Source organism: Carassius auratus, chromosome 46 (assembly GCF_003368295.1).
Source record: "Carassius auratus strain Wakin chromosome 46, ASM336829v1, whole genome shotgun sequence".
Classification (NCBI taxonomy): domain Eukaryota; kingdom Metazoa; phylum Chordata; class Actinopteri; order Cypriniformes; family Cyprinidae; genus Carassius; species Carassius auratus.
This window is the reverse complement of record NC_039288.1, coordinates 9729952-9751176: the sequence shown is the minus strand read 5'-3', so window position 1 is coordinate 9751176 and position 21225 is coordinate 9729952. Positions and strand designations below refer to the sequence as shown.

The window sequence follows — 21225 nt, the reverse complement described above, 5'->3', positions numbered from 1 at the left end:
CACAACTCGGACGGGCACATGAAAGAAAACTGCCTTTTTAATAAGCAAAATTCAATCGGGTTGCTTACTTCAGAAAAAATTACAACACATTTGAGATGAAAGTTGGTCCCGGTGGCTTTCTAAATTTGCGCATCTGCTCCAATCAATAGAGCCGCAACTGGCTTCGAATGGTCTCAAGGACCGTATCCAATTTAGAAAGGTTTTTGCCATCAGTGTTATGTCTCCATGTGAAAGGAAGCACTGATACGATGTATGTGGACGGCACCCCAGAGCAGTGCCTTTGTCTTTTCCATCCCTGGTCCTAATAGCTCCTCTTCACTCCTTCCACCCCAGAAATAGCGGCAATTAAAAATGCTGGTTGTTTCGCAGCATAATATGGGTCTGGCAGAAGTATAATTGGCCATTCTCTTCTGTCGTAATCACTTCAATATGTGTCTGTCTTGTTAAATGAGATCCCCTCTGCTGTTGGATTGCCATCAGAAATGATATTTCGTCAATCAACGTTGCAGCTCACGCCTTTATAACCACATCTGCGGGCCTCAGTTCATCACACTCAATGAAATAAAAAAGTCTATTTTATCATTAGACAGAAAAGGCGACGGACTCAAAAGTCAGGCTCAAAATCTAAGGGCTATAGGTCATGTAATACAGCTCTGGAGAGCTTAAACTGAACCAGGACGCAATATCATCCTAAAGTATTTTTAACCTTGTCCCAATTAATCTAGAAAGTGGTTTTTTTCTCTCTATCTACCATGGGAACGTCTCTTATGTAAAAGATAGTGCTGCTCAAGGCAAGAAAGGTGCTGTAGATGGAAGATAAGCAAATGTATTCAATTTGATAACTCTGTAGCTGGAGTTACATAATGGGACGCAGGGTTGAGTTTGATTTCAGGGGCTTTGGGTTAACATTTGGCTAGATAAACCCCAAAGGAGAGTGTGGACGACTGTCCAGTCTCGCGCTTCTGTTTTAGAGAGATAGGAACAAAGTGCCCTCTAAAATGTCAAGCCTGATAGAGCCACGTAATCAGCATGTTTATAGTTTTACATTTTCTGAAAAAAACCAAGCATTGCTATGGGGTTTCTTACAGGTCCAAGTCAAATGAGGACAGCCTCAAGTCTATGATGTTTTGGTTACAAGATATGGCTTGGGTGCCACCTTTAACATGAATTCACAGTTTTATCATATAAAATGCTTAAAATCTATTAAAGTAATAGCACAGCATGCCTCTATTTGAGCACATACTGCATAGTATAAACTTTGCAGGACAAATTAAGAAGTTTAATACTTAGGGTTACGGCTTTGTAAAAAATACATAAACCAATGTATGAGCAATAGTGATGCCTTCCCTTTTAAGTACTACTAAGTACACCATTATTGAGAGGAGCTGAGAATGTCAGGTCAGCAAAGTTAAAGAGCTTAGTCATTTGCACATGTTAATAAGGAGAAAGTTTGCATCTAAATCCCCACAGTATAAAACACGCTGCTGTTCCACTCTTGGAACTCTGTTAAGAAGTCCAAGTGAAAGGTAGAGAGCGAGGAAAATGGAGTTGAGTGAAAGGTGGGAGTGCTAGTAGGAGACAAACGGCAAGGTCTAACCTTTCACTTGTTTCCCTAACATTTTTATTTGGTCCTTACACACACGGCAAAGATTGCAAATTGAGGATTGCATTTATCATCTATTGATCTATAAATAAGTCAAACATTGTGTTTGTTCAGCCTCAGACTGTGACTAAAGCAAATCAGCCTGACTAAAGAAACAGCCTTCAAATGGTAGACAACTTTAAGGGTTAATTACAGCCTTACTTTCTCAGTAAGAGACACTGGGGGATATGAGTGCAAAACGGTCTCTAAATAACTGAATAAATAATCAAATTAAGCACCTAGAACAGCAGAAGAGCAAATGTATGGAGTCATCAAAACAATTAATCAGCTCCATCTGCAGTGATTTAATATTTAATCCATCTGTTCTTCATATAAGTTTTCACTACAGTAGTTTTTTTTTTTTTTTTAACCATTTCAACTGGATCGAAAGAGTTTGGACTGACAGTTTAGAGGAAAAAAAAGTCATGGTGGAGGTGCCTTAGGTGGAAGTGATTTACAGCCAGCAGCCTTTTCCTTGTATATATTCTTCACAGTATATACGCACCCCAGGTCACAAAGGGTGGGAAAGCATCAGAGGTGAGTCAGCAGATCAGTCTTCCTCAGCTTTTGACACGATCACCTCAATCTCCTCAGATTTTCCCCAAACACTGACTGCACAAGGCAGATTCAGTGTGTTATGAGAGCCATTTAAATGCATGAGCAGCAGCACAACTCTCTGGATAGTCAATGTCTCTCCTATAGCCAGAAAAAGCACAGACTGCCTTTTTCATTCAAATGATGACACCTAGAATGAGTCTTTGATCTTCACCATAGTTTACCTCGCTCTCCTGGGATTCTGGGAGACTGAGGTGCAACGACTCTGGCACAGCCTACGAGTCGAGACTCAGCACTGTGCTAATTAGCTTGGGCTTTGCTGGAACGAACCATTATTTATGATTCTCTCTAGCTTCTCTTAACGAAAGGCTATCGTTTCCCTAATTCTGAAGGAGCATCTGGAGAGCCTGGAGTTTAGGACAATCGTTCCAAAGGCACTTCAGGGAAACCGGAGTTGAATTTATTTACGATTTCTCTCCACACACAATATGTGTCACATCTAATGGGAGTCTAAAAAGCTATTATCTTCGTAATTACAGAGGAATGGACTTCATATCAACTTGCCAAAAGAAAAATGTGTTCCTCTAAAAAAAACAAATACACCACCACACATTTGATCTCCAAATCATGGTCCGAAGCATTAAAAGGAGCGCTGTAGTGGTTTTGGGGACCACAGGGAAGCTTTAATCTCACCCGACATTCGTATGGAACATTAGGGCACTTTTCTCCCACAGGATCTCTGACTCTGATTATGGAAAAAACAAATTGACAGAGACTTGTTTAGAGCAAATTCTCTAAGACCATGCAAACAATGCAAGCTGGTCACAAATTTTCTGTCAATTATCTAAGTCATCAAAATTATGTGAACCCTTTCAATTTAACTATTTCTGATCAATTTTGATCTGACCTTCAACAGTCTGTTGAAAAATTACACACAGAGACACATTTTCTTGTGTCTAATGAACACGGTGTGAAAACACTCGCACTGCAGGGAGGACAACGTATGTGAACACCTAGGCTAATGACAACTCATGTAATCTTGAGTTCAACTAACCTTGAGTTCAGTCAGTGAGGCGAAATTGGTGGTGTTGGTCAGCGCTGCCCTAAAACTGTGGGTTTGCTAAATCACAAAAAGCATTGCCTGATGTGTACCAAACCTCAAGCAAAAGAATTCTTTGAACATCTGAGATTGAGAACTGTTGATCTGCCAAAAACTGAAAGGGGTCTCTAAAAGCCTTGTAGGGACACTATATAAAAAAAAAAAAAAAAGAACAGCAGAGGAGGGGCCATCATGGATTTGGGCTGCTTTTATGACTCTGGGCCTGAATCCCTTGCTATCGTCAAAGGAAAAGAGAATTCCAAAGTTTTCAGGACCAGGGAGGTCTTTACCTCTTATCGTAATATAGGACAAAATTTTTTTGGAAAACATGGAAAAAGTTTGTTTTTAGGGGTTTTAGCTCATTTGCTGTTGTAGGTAGCCCATAGCATTACAAAAATACATTTCTCTTCATTGTGTTTTGGCCCCCCTGGACGAGCAAGCATAGGAACATGCCTAGAATGCCTATGCATAAATCCGGCCCTGATCAGGACATAAGAGAACGCAAGGTCATCCGACTGTCAACTGAAGGACAGTCACACAAAGCACAAGAGTAAACCAACAACAGGAATACTTCAACAGAAGAGTCCTGACCTCAAACTGATTGAGATGCTTTAGCACGACCTCAAGAGATTAATTTATACAATATATTCTAAGAATATTTTAAACCGTAAAGTCTCTTAAAGGAAAAAATGGTAATTCCTTCGAAGTTATTAAATCTAAATGTTTGCATTTTTCCCACCCTGCTTTGTAAAATGTTCAGTAAAGATATAGAATGTGTTTGTCTTTTAAATTGAATTCATGCAGAAATCAAGATAAATATAAAGGGTGCACATACTTTCCCCCCAGTAGCTGTATGACATCAAGTCCTCATCCTATAAAACCCTTTAATTAAAAAGTCTTAAAACTGATTTATTACAAGCCACTAATCCCCATCAAATAGGAATATTTTCAATTTGTGGTTTAAATGGAAATGGCTGAAGTTCAACCAGTCAACATGGCTGAATTCAGTCTTCTCTTCTGCTTAGTACTGATGAATGAGCAGTGAGTGATGGAAGTGTTCACATTAATCAAGCCAACAATGAATAATCTAAAAACTGGCTATTCATTATGAACAATCCATGAATGTTTCAATGCTGGTGGAGCTCTCGTCTTCAGGGGGGTAGAAAGAATGCTTTTAAGTCAAAAATAATTAGCTTGTTTTTCCTGCAGTATGCCAATATGATGAATGGACATCTGTCAGGAGGTGCCTGGCAAAGTAACAGCAACACAAGGCGTTCTTACTAACGTTCTGGAAGGTTCCAACCAGGGAAGTGAACTATAAAAGAAACGCACTGATTGTTTAACTGCCGGCAATCATAAAGGGAACTAATATAACAACGGCTTTACTGAATAGCAAATTTGCTTGAAAAAAAAAAAGTGACCTGCCAATTTATTGTGATTCAAAAACTGTTAAGTGTAATTACATTAAATTATAAATGGAAGAAAACAAAATGATCAGCCATTCTGAAATGAGTCAAACTAACATATAATGAGTTTTTAAAGGGACAGTTGGTGGTGTTTATTATATTAATTGACTCATGTCGTTCCAAAAATGTTTTTTTATTTTTTATAAACAATCCCTCATCTTCTGCCATTGGTCAGAAACAAACAGTTAGCCCCACCCCAGAATCACGCAATTGGTTGACTCGAAGCCTTCACAATTTCTTCATGTCAAATAAGCAGACTGTTCAACAACAGCTTCAGAAACCTCCATCCCAGTCATGATACACTCCAGTCGCTTCAGCGACACCACCAATCCCAGCATTCTCGTTTAACACGGACAAAAGAGAAGTGCAAAGGCACAGAGTCTCACCTCCACACCCCTGCTTTTGTCACTAATCAGGAGCGTGTTCCCTCCTGTGAGCCGACTTTCTTGTTAAAGCAGTACCTGCTGGAAACACCGCTCTCATGGGATCTTCTTTTAAAAAGAGCCGCTCGCATACAAAGTGCCCAAATCAATTAAATGGTAAATCACACATCAGAGGAAGAGAAATGCCACAGCCCTGGGGCAAGAGTGTGTGCAACTGGGAGCATGAACACGCTCCAGTACACATAAGCACACTTTGGGCACAGCAAACAGGTCCCGACAGCCATGATAAAAACTCACACACAAAAGGATGTGAAGGGAGACCTTAGTCTTCGCAACAGATGTCTGCTTGCCTGTATACTCACGGTCTAATAAATACTGCTTAAATAACAGAGAAAAGTGCTTTAACTTTATCCACTTGGCCACCAGTCTCTATTAAGAACAACAGACTCGCATCAAGCACATGATTGGCTCTTTAAAAAGAAAATGCAGCAATGCTGAAAATAAAATAAAAAGTTAAATCTTACGCTTAAAATAAAGACAGACAGGAAATACAAGAATAAGGGAGGTGGGAACTGGCCTGGCTTCTGTTTCAGCCGTTGTGTTGTTCTTTCTTAAACAGTGACAGTTTGCGACAATGATCACAGTCCGAAGAAAAAACACGAAATCAAAAGTGAAGAACAAGGTGACCATACTGTAACATCTGATATTCAAAAGAACGGCAATGAGTAGGTGTCTTGTGAGCTCCACTATTCCTGTGTGTTCCACTTAATAATGAAAGGTCAATATTAAGAAACAGGCTTAAAGTACAAGACATAGCAATAAAGCAGTCAATCCAAGACATCGCTGGAGAGTCGGCAGTCCACTGTGAACAATTTACAGTGCATTCATCAAACGAAAGACGGCAGAACGACCAGCTGGCACAAAGATTTTCTGCAGTCCGGAACATTTGCTAATTATTCTGAATACACTCAAGGTGAAAAATATGGCTTTAATGATTACATGCCGCCTGTTTATTTAGCACCCAGAATAATTCTCGACAACATGTCGAGATGCATCTTAATTTTCCTGGCTGGTGAACCATGAGGTGGAAATATACAAATAATTGCCATTTTGAAGATACATACAGTTTTCCTGACAAACACATACAAAAGCAATGACAGCAAACACAAATGCAGACATTCAGATATTGCTGTCAGAACCCGCGTTTCCACCGAAACTACCCAGAACAATTGTACCAGGAACTTTTTTCCCCATTTCAACATATTAATAGATTAATTGAAGACCAAAGATCACATTTTATGTACTTTTATGTATATTTCACTAAAGACACAGAGCCAGCGGAAAATGTCATAAAGACTAGGAGTCAAGCACTGAGCTCCCGCTGATCGTGTAGGGCGGTTGGTCTCAGAAATCAGCTAAACAACTTTTAAATAGGCGCTGTCTTAATAAACTGCAGATTTGAGTTTTAACCTACATTCTCCCTTGAAATACTTTAAAAACTACATTTCATGACAATAACACTAATATTAAATATTAAATAGTAAAATTATTTGAAAAAATAATAACAAAGGGCTGTTTTTTTTTTTACATACAATGTAAGTGGATGTGGACCAAAGGTCAAAAGAGAACCACAAAATTATAGCAAATTTAGTCTTGGATTCTGACTCTTCAGAAGACTTTGTATAAAGAACAGATTTACATTGTTAAGGCCATTGCACACTCAGTCCAAATTTGGAAGCAAAATTTCCGCACGTCAAAAATTTAATTCGACCTCACATTACGTCAATCATGCTTGCACACTGCCTCCGAAACATTCGTCTATCAAAAGTTTATTGTAACAGGTTCGATTTTCTGCGTTTTTCACATCCGTAAAAACCATAGACTGTATAAAAACTCATTTTGAGAGACGTTTTGAAAACTCTGAGCCACCGTAAAACTCCTGGCAAAGGTGGTGAATGAATCAACAGTGCTCAGATACCTACAATTATATATACAAATATTATTGTATCAAAATTACTACAAATATTATTATACAGCTATTAGACATACTGCCGGTCTCTGTTCAGGATCAATTGATACATGGAAATTGGTGGTCTTTTTAATATGTGGCTCCAGTATCGCTAGCAAAACATCATACTGAGCCACTGACAATCGAATGTACGTAAACTTTGAATCGGTCTGGATAATCCCGCAGCTATTTGATAAGGAGGTGGAACTCTCCTTCCTCTCTACACAATCGCAGGAGTGGATGGACCCAGTATTTCCTCTTTCTTATACGCTTTTTAAAAAGAGAGAGGACAAAAAAATATTACATCGGAAATTTTTCGGATCACAAATGCGAAGATTTTGGGTGTGCAATGACCTTTACTTTTACTCATTGGAAATCGTACTTCAAACAGTCATGGTCACAATTCACTTTTATTCTATGGAAAAAAGCAGATTAAACATTGTACTATACTCTATAAAATTTAAGGTTCCAAAATGGGAGTTTTTGCAGCGACCTAAAAAAAAAAGTTCCCTAAAAAAAGTTTTCATGGGTTTTCAGTATTTTTAGTGTAAAAACATTTGAATAATTTAATCTTTTTCCACTATAAAGAACCTTTTGTGCAATGGAAAGATTCTGTTGATGTTCAAAGTTCTTCACGTAGACATTGATGCCAATGAGAGTTTTATTTCTAAGAGTGTATAACTCGTTTCAAAACAGGTTTCAAAAAGACATGAGGGGGGCATACATGACTTTTCATTTATGGGTGAACTAACCCATTTAAGAACCTGTTTCTGTCTTCTGAATGACATTTGGGATTTGTGACAAATGGTCCAACAGTGAAAAAGCAATCTTTGTTGAGGTAAAAATTATTTTCGCTGAGAGCTAATCCGTAGCCAATTTACTCCTTTTAGGTCAGGATAAAAGTTATAGTGGGCTCTTAAATCTTTGGCATGGATTTATGTATAAACTAATTAGAGTGAGCACAGACACAGTGGCAGTGAGCATCAACAGTTTCAGATAGCCTCATTTCCTCAGGGTCCATCGATTCCATTCCCCTTTTTAATTCTGTCTGGTGACTTTAAGGAAAAAAAGGACAGCTCCAGCAAAATATTGCCTTAACCGAAAACAGGCCCTTCATTTGATGTTTTTTTTTTTTTGTTCTCATCAATCGCCGGCCTATAATAAATGTTGACTTCTCAAAAGTGTCACATAACACAAAAACAAAAAAGGCCAAGAAAGTTAGTTTTAAGTATGCTGCAAGGCAACTATTCGCTTGTTAAGTCTGACGTCACGTAGCAGCGCTTCCGTGTCCAAACGCTCTATCAGTTACCATGAGAAAACAACAAAAGGTGCCAATATAAACTCACAATGTGATAGAATATTAGCGAAAAAGTTATAATCTTAACCTTTAACTCCATACCGAAGTCCCAGATAGCCAGACAATGAAAATATAAATATAAAAAAAATATTAAAACATTATTTGAGTTTGGGACGCTGTGAGCAGGGAGACTGTAATGTAAACTGTAAGTTTGAAAGCGTTTAGCTTAAATGATTAATATGAATAAACAGTGCTCATAAACGGCTGCTGAGGTAGTATTCTCAAGTGAAGTGAGTTGAGGCTTGGACCCGGAAACAGCGCTTCTTACGTCATCACTTAACAACCGAATAGTTATAAGAAATATATAATTATATCAAACTCAAACCAACACAGCTATACAAGTGAAACACTAAGCCACAGGTTCAACAGTAATCACAGCTATTTAAACTAGATTTTCAAATAATCCATATGGATGTATGGCAACAGTCTGTTAGGATTTTATTTCAGATTAAATCTGTAGAGCTGTGATGAATGTTGGTCAAGTTCTAGTCAGAATAGCATTAAAACTAATCTGTCTGTGCCCATCAATCAATGCTAAGAGTGCGTTTGGCTGTGGGTGTTAAGTGGGGGACTACATTGTGAGAAAACTTTGTTTGAAGGAAAAATCTCAGAGACGTGAGGATGCACATGGATACTACAGAAAGTGAGTACAGGATAAGCTGTCCTGATACCATCTCACAGTGACAGACGGATCCATAAGCACAAATTCAATACGGTTTTGAGGTGTGCATGATCGGCTGCTTTGTTTTACCAGTAAACATGCCGATATCTTACAGCGGAACAGTGGTCAGAGGAAACTTACTTCAGACCATGTGTTGGGAAGCTGGTCCTCCCGAAGCTGTACTGCTATTGGCAGAACATCCAATGGCAACGAAGCACAGAAAAGCACTGCACTGATTTAGTGCTAATTTGGAGTATTTTGTTCTTGTCCGAAGGAAGACACAAATAGACAGATTTTTGGACTCCACCACACAGGAACTTTTGGAATAGGATTATTATAACAATAATAATAAAAAATAATTCACTAAATCCCGCCAAAGCTTTGGACAAACTGAGAAACAGTCACATATTAACTGCACTTTGGCAGATGTTCTTCAACTAAGGTAACTGATTTTCAATTAATCGATTTTTAATTTCCATTATGTAATATAGATGCTTTCTTAATATTATGAAATTAAACAATTAAAATAAAATAAATTGGAATAAAGCAAATTAGACGCATGACAAGCTCACTTTGTTTGAATTTTCAAAACCTCTGGATGCGCAAACTTACAAAAAGCAGGAAAAAAAATTTCTTGTCGCACAGAAGGTGCATTTCTATAATACTGCAAATCTCATTTTAGATCTTGAACACAGAATTGTTAATATCGTAATTCTTTCATGATGGCAGTGCTTGAAGATTCAAACTCGAGTTGCATGTTAAAAAAAAAAAAAAAAAAAGTTCAGTGAACTAATCAATGCATTCTTTGAGAACTGCCATTGAATCCTAGCTCCCTTTTTCGAAAAGTGGTCCGTCATTTCAATTCAGCTGTACAGAAGCTGAAACATTATCTAACACTTCACTCAACCAGATGCAAAAACACAGTAGACGATGACAAAACTGATGGCATCATTAGAAAAGAGTGTTTCAAATCACAGCTTGTCTGAGCCGTGAACAAAATAACAATGACCATGAACAAACATGAATAAATACTGACTTCCATCACAACATTATGCTGGTCACAGTAAAACTGCACGTCGAGCAGTGGAAGAATTTCACGGAAACCTATGGTATGGCATACATACAACGACAACACTCCTGAACAATAAACCCACATTACCTAACCAAAGTGCATGATGCAATAAATACAATTCACAGTGAACAGCATTAAATATAAAAAAAAATTATCTTATTCGTGCAGTTTTTACTGCATAAGTTGCTGGGAGCTAATCAAAAAGACGCGTGATAATTGAAGCAAGTTAGGATACAAGTATGTGGATGTGTTACAGCTTCCTCTTAAATCTCATCTTTTTCTCCTTTTCCAGCTCTCCAATCCTATTCTGCTCACAGGGGATTGGCGATAAATGGATAGTGCGTGATTTATTGCCATTTGCTGATTTTTTCAGTGTTAATTTCGTTGACTAAATATTTTCGTCATTATTTTCGTCACGAATATATTTTTGCCGACGAAAACGAAACGAAAACTAAAATAGAAGGCACTGATGGAGACTAAAACTATGACTAAATTGATTGACATTATCGTCAACGAATAAAGGACGAGACGAAAATAGACTGTGACGAAAATCAAATCAGCAGACGGGAGAGATGCGAGGAATGAGCAAAAGAACCGGCAAAACAGAACAGACTGCATGAGAGAAGAGAACCAATCAGAGCCTGACTTATTGAGACGTGAAGCGAAGGTTTTCAGTTTTTATGAGCTCCCGGGAAGTCGGCATTCGAAGAGGTGATAGGGACTTTAAGCAACAGCCTCTGGTGGAACGGCAACGCCATTCTGGCGTTGTATTGCGCCTGCGCGAATTTAACTGCTACTTTGTGACGTTCTAATTTAACGGTCTACTACGGTAGAACAGCTGATTTGCCGGAGTCGCTACAACGTGAGAGGTTAGGTAAATAAATGTTATGTTTTTAGACTTATTTACATCATACAATATTAAAAACTCCTCTTCTGACAAAAGATTTTCATTTAACGCCAAAAGCAATCCTTCTCTTGCTTTTTTAAATTATATATTTTTTTGGATCTCAATAAATGAATTAATGCTGCGTTGTGCTGTTCTGTTTTACCGTCGCTTAGTGACTTTTACGTTCTTGGCTACAGCGGTGTGACGGCAAACTTCCGGTCGCTGTAGCCGTTCCATTCGCAGCTGTTGCTTCAAGTCCCTACTGTCTAAAAGAGCGACAAAATGTCCACAGCTCACTTCACGTTTGACGACGAACAAAACAAAACAAAGTGTAAAGCACGCAGAGCGCTCATTCGTGGCAAGAACACAACCAATTTGAAAAGACATTTACAGACGAGCCACCCGGACATTTTCTCAAATGTAATTTTACAACGATGTTCTTTTGTTTATTGAGCTAAGCAAAATTGGAATAGTGCAGTGCGTAGATGTTGTAGCATTAAATATTACGAACTGAAAAGTACTGTAAAATAGCCCCTTCTTCAAATTAGATGCGAGCACAATACTAATACGTAATATCATGATAAATACATTTGATTAATACTAATGTTTAGTATATTTTATAATGTTCTACTTGTTGACAATATCACAAATATTTCTATATTAGTCATGTGAAACATGAATGTTCACATCCTATCATTATACATAAAAAATCTAGCAATATTGTAGTATTTAAAACATACAATATTGCTAGACAAATGAATACCTTATAAAATCTTGTTACTTTTTTTATCCACCTAGCTGCCAACTTATTAAATATTTACTTTAAATGTATGCACTTATTGTTCAGCTCAGCTGTAAGCTTTAAGGTCCTGGACCTAAGGTTATTTCTCTTTTATTGATGGTCAATTGGCAGCTAGTTATTGTTTACATTATCATGACAGTGTTTGTTGCTGCATAAAAGCTTTTGAATCGAAATAAAGACACAGTTGTGTTGAAATAAAGTTGAATTTGTGTTTTATATATTTTGGTTAAGTTTGTTTCCTATACCAGCTGTAAAAAATTGTCTAGTAAATCTGTTATTGATTTTAGTCTTATTTTAGTCGACTAAAATACCAAGCAATTTTAGTCGACTAAAATACCAAGCAATTTTAGTCGACTAAAATAAGACTAAAATTAAAACAAATCAGATGACTAAAACTTGACTAAAACTAAAAAGAATTATAGTCAAAAGACTAAGACTAAAACTAAATTAAAATTTCGTGTCAAAATTAACACTGGATTTTTTGTAAAATATCTTCAGTTTGTGCTTGTCAAATATAAGTTGTTTCAGTTTAATATGTTGTAGGAATTTTTTTTTTGTTAGTAAATAATTGGTAATAAATCAAATAACATTGGGCTTGTTTTTAAAGCTGCGGTTGGTTATAGGTCTTGGAAATAGTGCATGAATTGTCACTATTAGAAGCCTCGACCTCAAAATGTTCAGGTCTGTTCTCCTAAAAATATCTGGATTACCTTTAAGGAGCATCATCATGATGTTCTGATGACTCTGAATGCTAGGGTATGGAAACTGCAATGGGTGCCATACGCAAAAGCCTCCCCTGATGTTGAGCTTGTGGCACTCATGAAGGAAATGCACGTTTCACATGTCCTGATCTAATTTCCTCTCATTCTCCCATCCCACAATCAATAAACGTGTCTTTGGCTGCTTCGTTCTCAAATTTGCTGCTGTTAATGCTTTAATCCAATTGCAGAAAATGCTGAAACTGGACAACTGTGTCCCTAAATCAGCTTTTATTGATTCAGATACACACATTTACACTAAATCCTACAAAAGCATTGGACAGACGACAGTCGCATAAACCGCACTTTGGCAATGTTCTTTGTCTAACTTATTTGTTTTTAATTAATCAATTTTCCTTCACGTTATATATTATACTTGCTTATTTTATGATGTAGTGTAATAAACTATTTTATTTTCAATTTAAGATCCAAAAGGGACACAGAAACTGGTGGAAGTGTATTAAATATAAAATAAAATAAAATATATATTTTAATAAAATAAAAATATTATATTATATTATATTTTATTTATATAATAAAAGAAATTGGAATAAGCTGGATAAGACACTAAAACAATAAAAAAAAATGTGAATTTTCCATAAATACATAAAAAAGACATAAAACAATGTGATCAAATAATTCAAGCAAAAGAGCTAAAAACCATTGAGAAATATGGAAGTTGCTGATGGAAGCAAAGAGAGACTTTGCTGGGCTTCGCTGCAAAGTGCCACCTGGCTGCACAGATGACTGTCCATATTTCCCATTTCAAGCTTGGCTTTTTCTGAGAGAGACCTGCCAAACAGCATTTAGCGTGACGGAAGGTTGTAGCTAAACATCAAACAATTAGCCGGGTCTTATTTCCACTTTAAAGCGCTCCTGTCTGTCACACCATATCTATCTTTCTAAGCCCTGCGACAGCAGTGCAGATCAAGGCTATTTTATTTTCTCCCTGTGATCTTGTGGCACAATCATGCACTCCAGCAAACGAGAGCTGAAATCCTACAAATACGAGCTCTGCCAGAAGCACTCTATAGTATCTCCAGAAGAAACGGAAAACTCTTATTGAACGAACAGGGCTGCAGTCACGACCGGCTGTGATGGAACGAGATGGCTATTGGTTCAACATGGCGAAAATGTACGACCACCCTGGACTCTGAAGAGTTCTCTGTAAAACACAGCTATTTGCAGCTATTAAATGAATCTATAGACATTGAAGCAATCCTGGGTTTGGTAAAAGCTAGGAAACGTGACCTGATGCATGCTGAATTGGCTAGATTTGATTTTTGTTGCCATAGCAATCAGTAAAGCGCCAAAGGCTGCATATCTGGATGGAGGGAGCTGCAAACAAAAAAAATGCTGTGCCGTTTTCTCACCTGCATAGAGCTCTAGAAAGGAAATAAGGGTCTGAAAACGTGTTTATATTTTGCAGAATAAATCTTTTTTTTAATAGTCTATTCAGTTTACAAGAAGACTTACCACTACACTGGTTCTAGTTCACATTATCCAGATGCGACACATTTGTGGTTTTAAAAACATGTTTTCAACAAAAAAAAAAAACTATAATTTTAAATTTCAATTTTCAACCCAGTGCATAGAATTTTCAGTTTCAGCTTTTCACTTGGGTGCATCACTACTTCTAAAAAAAGGCAAAGGAAGCTAAGATCAATGCTGGCAGCTCCATCAGAGATCACAGCTGGCATTAAGCTTAAATTGACTGAAATCATTACCACTACTGAGTCACCGGAAAAAGACAGAAAAAGATAATGGCTAGGCAAGGCGAAGGAAACAGACAGAAAATACAGAAACAGAGTGTTCATATAGCTCTGTTGTTTGCGTTTCAACAGCCTAAAATAAGTTGGTTTTAAACTGCAGTGCTTAAAAACGTATGCAAACGAAGTTTTCATAACCAGCTGTAATTCTTGCTTCTGCCTGTAACACCGTGTAATGCATGTAAGACTGCCGTCAATCAAATGATAAGAAATTATTGCAGTAAACTATGTATTTTGCGGCACCACGAAATAAACGATAGAGCATAATATGAAACAATACTTAATTTAATCCATCCGATATGTATTGTCATATCACCTAGCCCTAGCAAGAGCTATGCAAAGTTCCCAGCAATAAATAATTTGCCTATTCACACTGAATGTGAAACTCTTGTGCTAGACGAAATAATCACAAGCCAATCAGAAGATAATTCAGGTTTAACAGTTGTGAAGAGCAATAGTTTAGACCAATGAGATTTCATAATGAGCTGGGCTACGAGAAATAAAAACCAAGCGATCAACAAATACTTTTGGCCAGATAAACCAAACGGCAGATTAGGTAATGCTCAAACAAACAAAAAAATAATAATTCTGAAAAAAACTAATAAATGATTGAGACTAAGATACCTCCACAAAATACTAATCAGAATTAAAATATTTACAAAATAAAAATAGCATTTTATGTGGTTCGATATCCTGATTGGTCTGCAAAAAAAAAAAAAAAAAAAAAAAACGACATTGATTCAAACAGTTTTGGCAAAAAATATTATTTTTTAAAAAGTCAGAATAATTAAAAAAAAAAAATCCTGTTAAACGCTGTGGACAGAGCTAGTTGGGACAAAAAAAGATTTATACGCAAGAGAAAGTTTAGTGCACATCACTTGTGTAGCCACACTATCTTTGCTTCTTTCCCAAGGATAAATGACTGAACCGCCGTAAGCTGTTGGAAGGTGCATCTGAAATCAGGCCTTGGGTAAAGTTAAGTAAGAAGTTGGAAACTAAATAAGGCATCCCTCTCAAGTAATTGGGTGTCCAAGAATAAGAAGCAGAAGGACATTCATAATGGATTAGTTGGTTGGGAATGTATAGGAGTAGTGTTGTGTATATGTGAGCGAGAGACTCAGGTAAAAGCCAAGAGGAAGCAGTCCTGCATCCACCAGCTGCTTCTTCTGATTTCACGCTTCATTGGCCTCATTAATGTGGAGCTGAACCGCACGCCAGTGGAGACAAACGGCGAGATTAGTCTCCACTACTCTCCTATTCCTACTCTCTCTCACTTTTCCTAATGGTGTCTCTCGATCTCACACTTCTGCCTTTCTCGCTCTCCCTCCATGAACACCATGGAGCAAAAATTCTGGAGAAGAAACAGTGTTTGCAGCCTGCGGAGAAGATCAGGGGAAATATGAGCTGCACACAGGCAGAGTTGGCCATTATAGTGAGAGTAGGAGGAAGATCAGGGATACGATCTCAAAAACACCTGCTGAGAAACCACTCTAAGCAGACACCATACACAATATTACGCCATAGAGAAATGTAGAAAACCTTTAAAAACCAAACTATGTCCTTAAAGGAATGGGTGTCTCTACAAACTCCTATGACTTTCTTCTGTAGATGAAAATATATTATATATAAAAAAAGTGTTCATGCTGCTTACTATTAAAATATTGGCTAGGTAGCTATCAAGATGAAAAAAAGTACCATAAAAGTGGTCCATATGACTTTGAGAAGCAAATTTTCACTGAAAATTATGTTTTATGGTGCTATTATGTTAATGTTAGTAAAGTAAATGACAATTTTAAATTTTGGCTTCTGTTTAAAAGTTTTGGGTCTGTAAGATTTTTTATTAATATTTTTGAAAAGGTCTGTTATGCTCATCAACATTGCATTTATTTGCTCAAAAACACAGTAAAACAGTAATACTGTGAAATATTACAGGTTTAAAAAGCTGATATTTGTACATTTGTTTGTTTTTGTGGAAACCATGATGCATTTACTTCTGAAGTAATTTAGTGCATTTAGTTCAGAATAACAGCATTTAAATGGAAAGAGATTTTTATTTTCTTTGACATTATAAATGTCTTTACTGTCACTTTTGACAATTCAACAATCAGTTTAATTCATCATTGCTAAATAAATGTATTAATTATTGTTTTATCAATTTGTAAAAAACAAAAAAACAAAGTCTTTTCCAAAAATTTGAATTGTAGTGCATGAAATTGGTGAGGTATTAATTGGAGATATTTTGACATTTTCATTCAAAGATTCAGTGGATTTAGAAATCATCAGGGCTGCTTCGATGTCTATAAACACTGAAACAAGATAAACAAATCCAAATAAATTCACAAGTAGTGTTGCTTTCATCAACAAAAAATGACTGAATATCGTCGTCAATGAACCTTTATCACGTGACGAAAACGAGACGCAACGTAAATGCTAGTCATGTGACAAAGACTATAATTAAATGTATAACGCAATATTGTTGACGAATAAAAACAAAACTAAATGTGGATTAAAAAAAAACTATGCTAAAATGTCTCTTCATTTTCGTTGACCAAAATGAGACTAAGCTAAATGTTATAAATCTTTGTTCCGATTCTATAAAGTAACAATAATATAATAAGATACCCTGGTTTGAAATGGATTTGGCTAAAATAATTTTGGGTTTGTCTATACTGCTAGGTACTTGTACTATATTGAGTGGGTTAAATAGAATTGCTTTAGCAAAAAGAGACTAAATGTCATCAGTTTTCGTCGACTAAAATTAGACAAAAATCGTCATGGAAATTTCTGACTAAAATAATACTAAATTGCTCTTAGTAGACTTTTAGTTGACAAACTTGACTAGACAAAAAAAAATATATATGAATTTGACTAAAAAGAATAAAACTAAAATGACAGCTTCACACAAATACAAGACTAAAACAGGCCGCCAAAAACAACACTACTCAAGTACAAACAGACATTTTTCCTGGGAGACACCAGCTTTGTCAGCACAACTAATTAGGAACAACTCCTCTTACAAGTCTATAAAAATACAACTGGGATAGAATGAACAGCGTCTATGTGTTCGCATTTAATGTCATCTCATCTGTCAGCACACAAAGTCACACTTGACCCCCAGAGACTGCTGAAAAACAGTTGTCAGGAATAATTTTGCAGTAATGAGCATTTCCAAAAGATTTCTGATTGATCCATAAAATATGTTGCTTTTCTTTACAGGGGGACTTGACTAAACAAACCGCAAGGAAACCAGAGCAGCGTTTGAGTAGGAATCCAGACGTGATGCTGACCGATCAAATAAAAACACTCAAATCTATAACCATGATGGCACGGTGCATGATTCTGAAGAGCAGAGCAAACATATAATTTTTTTTTGTCGGGCAAGCATGTCAGGAAATGCAATAAAAGCGAAATGAAGAGTGGGCTATTTTCAAGCGCAATCACTACAGGTAGGAAGAAATTGTTATTTGTGGTTAAATTCAAAGTTCAATGTCAATATGGCAGAGATACAGTATATAATACACATCTGAACATCGTTCAAATCCAGTTCATACTAGTACTAGTAATTGAGAGAAAGCCTAGGTACATGTGGTAGTAGACGGACGATGCTGAAAAATGCACACACACACAAACACACTCTCAAACAAACCTCAGACGCAGCAGCAGTTTCCTCGGTATGCTTGACCTCAGCCTCTGGTCCTCGCAGAGTCTGCAGGAAGAGGGCAGCTTTCCTCTTGCGCTCAGCCTGTAGCTGCCTCTCTTTGGACTCTTTGGAGGCCTGGGCGAGCTTCTCTCTCGCTGCAGCTGCTAACCGGTCCTCCAGCTTCTGTTTGGCTGGAAGACAAAGGGGAGGAAAGGTCAGACACACAGACATTTGTCTTGATACACACCATATGCTCTGACAACTAAAAGCATAGGCAAGGGAGCTTGCGTGCACAAGTGCATTCTGTTCCTGCTACTAAGCAAATGCAGAATGTTTCTAGACGAGGCTGCTCATGACTTACCTGGTTTTGTAAGCCAGTGCGCCTCATAAAAACTGCATAGAGCTTAAAAAGCTACAAGATAACGATGCATCGCATTTTAGTGTTTCAGATCTACAGTGATAGAATTATCCTTTCTGACATTCACTCTCTGCTTAGGTGTTTAAGGCTGCCTGGTTATGGATTGTATAACGGTTGATGGGGTCTCAGTTTAGCTAGCTCAAGTAGGCAATGTACCCATGTATAATTTTCCAGGTTTTGTTCACAGGAACAAAAATAACAAAAGGAAAACGGGAGAAAAAAACAAGCCATTATATTCTACAAGAACAAGAAGAGGGCCCTGTCAGTGTCCGCACTAAAAATAGGCCCCCTGCCATGGACAATCATGTATAACTCTGGAACAAAAAAAAACAACTGGAGGGAACAGTCTTCTCTATTATGTCACTGTGAGTAAAATAATACTGTGTGTAAAGGCCTTTCCACACCGAACGCAATGCGACAAAGAGAGGAAAAAATCGCAGACAAACTATGCTTTCACACTGAGTGCAAAACGACTGTTAGCTTTCTGCTAATTCACACCTTCACGCTAGCTGGTGCCGACTGACGTATTTTTCCTCAGATATCAATCTCGTATATGATCCGCTGCTCAATATACAGCATTAAATTAAGATTGATAAAGTTTGGTTCTACACCAGAAACACAAATATCAAGAATATCCCACAATTAGAAGTACAATTAGCATCAAGCTACACTTGAAAATATATGTAATTATTAATGTATTTATTTAAGAGTCACTTTAGTTTAAACCATCACTGAGTGCTTGCAATAACTTGCTTGCAATAACTATCTACAGTTGATTTTGGATTATAATAGGCAGACTCTTTGTTATGTCATTATCATTCTTTGTTATAAAAATACCATGAGCTTCATACAAAACACATACAGAAAATAATTCGATTTCTAAAACGGTCATAAAGTTCTCTATGTTCAGACACCAAGGACAACACCATTTCGATATCCAAACAAGTGAAATAAAATATAAATAGCAGATAAAACTTTAGGTACTTAAATTACCAAAAAGAAATTGAAGCTAAACAGACAATATAAATACTTAAACCAATACAATAGTCAAAAACGGGTAACACTCCTACTAAATCTCAAACTAAAAGAAAAGATCTTTCAAAGAATTAAATAATATAATAGTATTTTATAAATAATGGTACTGACAACATTAACTTCCATATAAAAAAAATAAAAACACATTTACAGGATGTATATAACATCACTTTTTGTTGTCCACTGAAGAAATGAATTCATACAGGTGAGTAAATGACCAGTTTTCTTCTATTCCACAAGATTTCATCTAAAATGCCCCCAAATAATTATAATAATTTTTTTAAATGATTAGTGATTTTTGCATGTTCATATAGTTACAAGAACTAGATTAGTCTAAAATGCATTGAAGCTGTGTCATGTGTAAATCATTTGTTTTTTACATTACTAATGACTGCACTTTTTAAAGCTCCTGTGTGCATCCCTAGATCAGTAGACTTCAGTAATGTTGCAATAAATGCCTGACAAGCCTTTTCAATGCATCCCACAGCACTTAACACCTGTAATTTGCTTGTTGCATTTCTAAAAGCAATAACTCGAGTAATTTTCTGCATTTTCCTGCAAATTGCTTTCTCATGCATAATTTCTCATCTACACACTTCAGAAGTCAATCTGCAATTGAGGCAGCAAATAAAATAAGGACGAAATCCAATAAGGCTACCTTTTGAGGTTTCATTTTCAAACTACAATTTTCAATGAACAGGCAAGCTCTGGTAAATACACAAGGGGTGTGAATACTTTGCCTCTGCTTTCACAACCACAAGAAACAGCAGAGTGTCGACCCAATAAAACTCACAATCACGCAAACTCACTCCATTCAGTAAATAAACTAAAAGGTAACGGATGAACACATGAAAACAGACAGAGCATTGGCTGAATTGTGCATCTGTGATTCTTTAACAGCTCATCAATACAGATTATGTTCCTCCGGACGGGTCGATAGTCATGCAATCTAAGCTAGTTTGCCACTGAGTGAAGCCTTCTTGACTGCAGTGCCATTCATTTCACTTCCTCATGCAGTAAACTTCTTCTGGGCATCTGGTCTTATTACTGTAATTACCCCTCTGTTTCAAGAGCATTACTGTGTCTGCCGTGTGCAGTCCAAAGTCAGTGATGAGATTTAACGAACTTACTTTCTAATGAGGAACAACAAAACCAATGCAAAGCATGCATGTTATAACGAAAGATGCATCTCTTGTTAAAAGAATAGTTTCACTCAAAGTGAACATCCGTCATAATTTCCTCACCCTTGTGATGTTCCAAACTCCTATGACTTTCTGTCTTCCTTGGAAAATGAAAAATTTTACAATATCCTGGCTCTACTCTTTTGCATATAATGAAAGTAAATGAAGACTAGGGCTGTCAAGCTCAAACATAAAAACTACCATAAAAGTGGTCCATGCAATATTTGTACACTTATACAATTAGTCTTTCCCCTAGGTGACAATGATGTTTGGTCATGGTGCAATGTCAATTCACGTTACCTTTATTTATATAGTGCTTTATACAAGTAAGATCGTCAAAGCAACTTTATAGTGTTAAACAATAAAAAAGTGAAAATTCAAGAGGACAATAGTAAACAGTCAATTTTTCAATTCAAGTCATCGTTGATTCAGTGATGTCATCATCCAACTTCATTCAGTCGTCTCCAAATAGTGTCTGTGCAATTAATTCAAC

General features: G+C 36.8%; 1 protein-coding gene across 2 annotated transcripts in view; it reads right to left on the bottom strand.

The window, feature by feature from the left end:
- LOC113064107 (splicing factor, suppressor of white-apricot homolog) overlaps positions 1–21225 on the bottom strand; it is an 82246-nt gene that overhangs the window by 18204 nt on the left and 42817 nt on the right. For both annotated transcript variants that reach the window (XM_026234668.1, XM_026234670.1), the window contains exon 13: positions 18105–18289. In XM_026234668.1, the coding sequence (XP_026090453.1) occupies positions 18105–18289 (185 nt within the window). The remainder of the gene's footprint in view (positions 1–18104; positions 18290–21225) is intronic.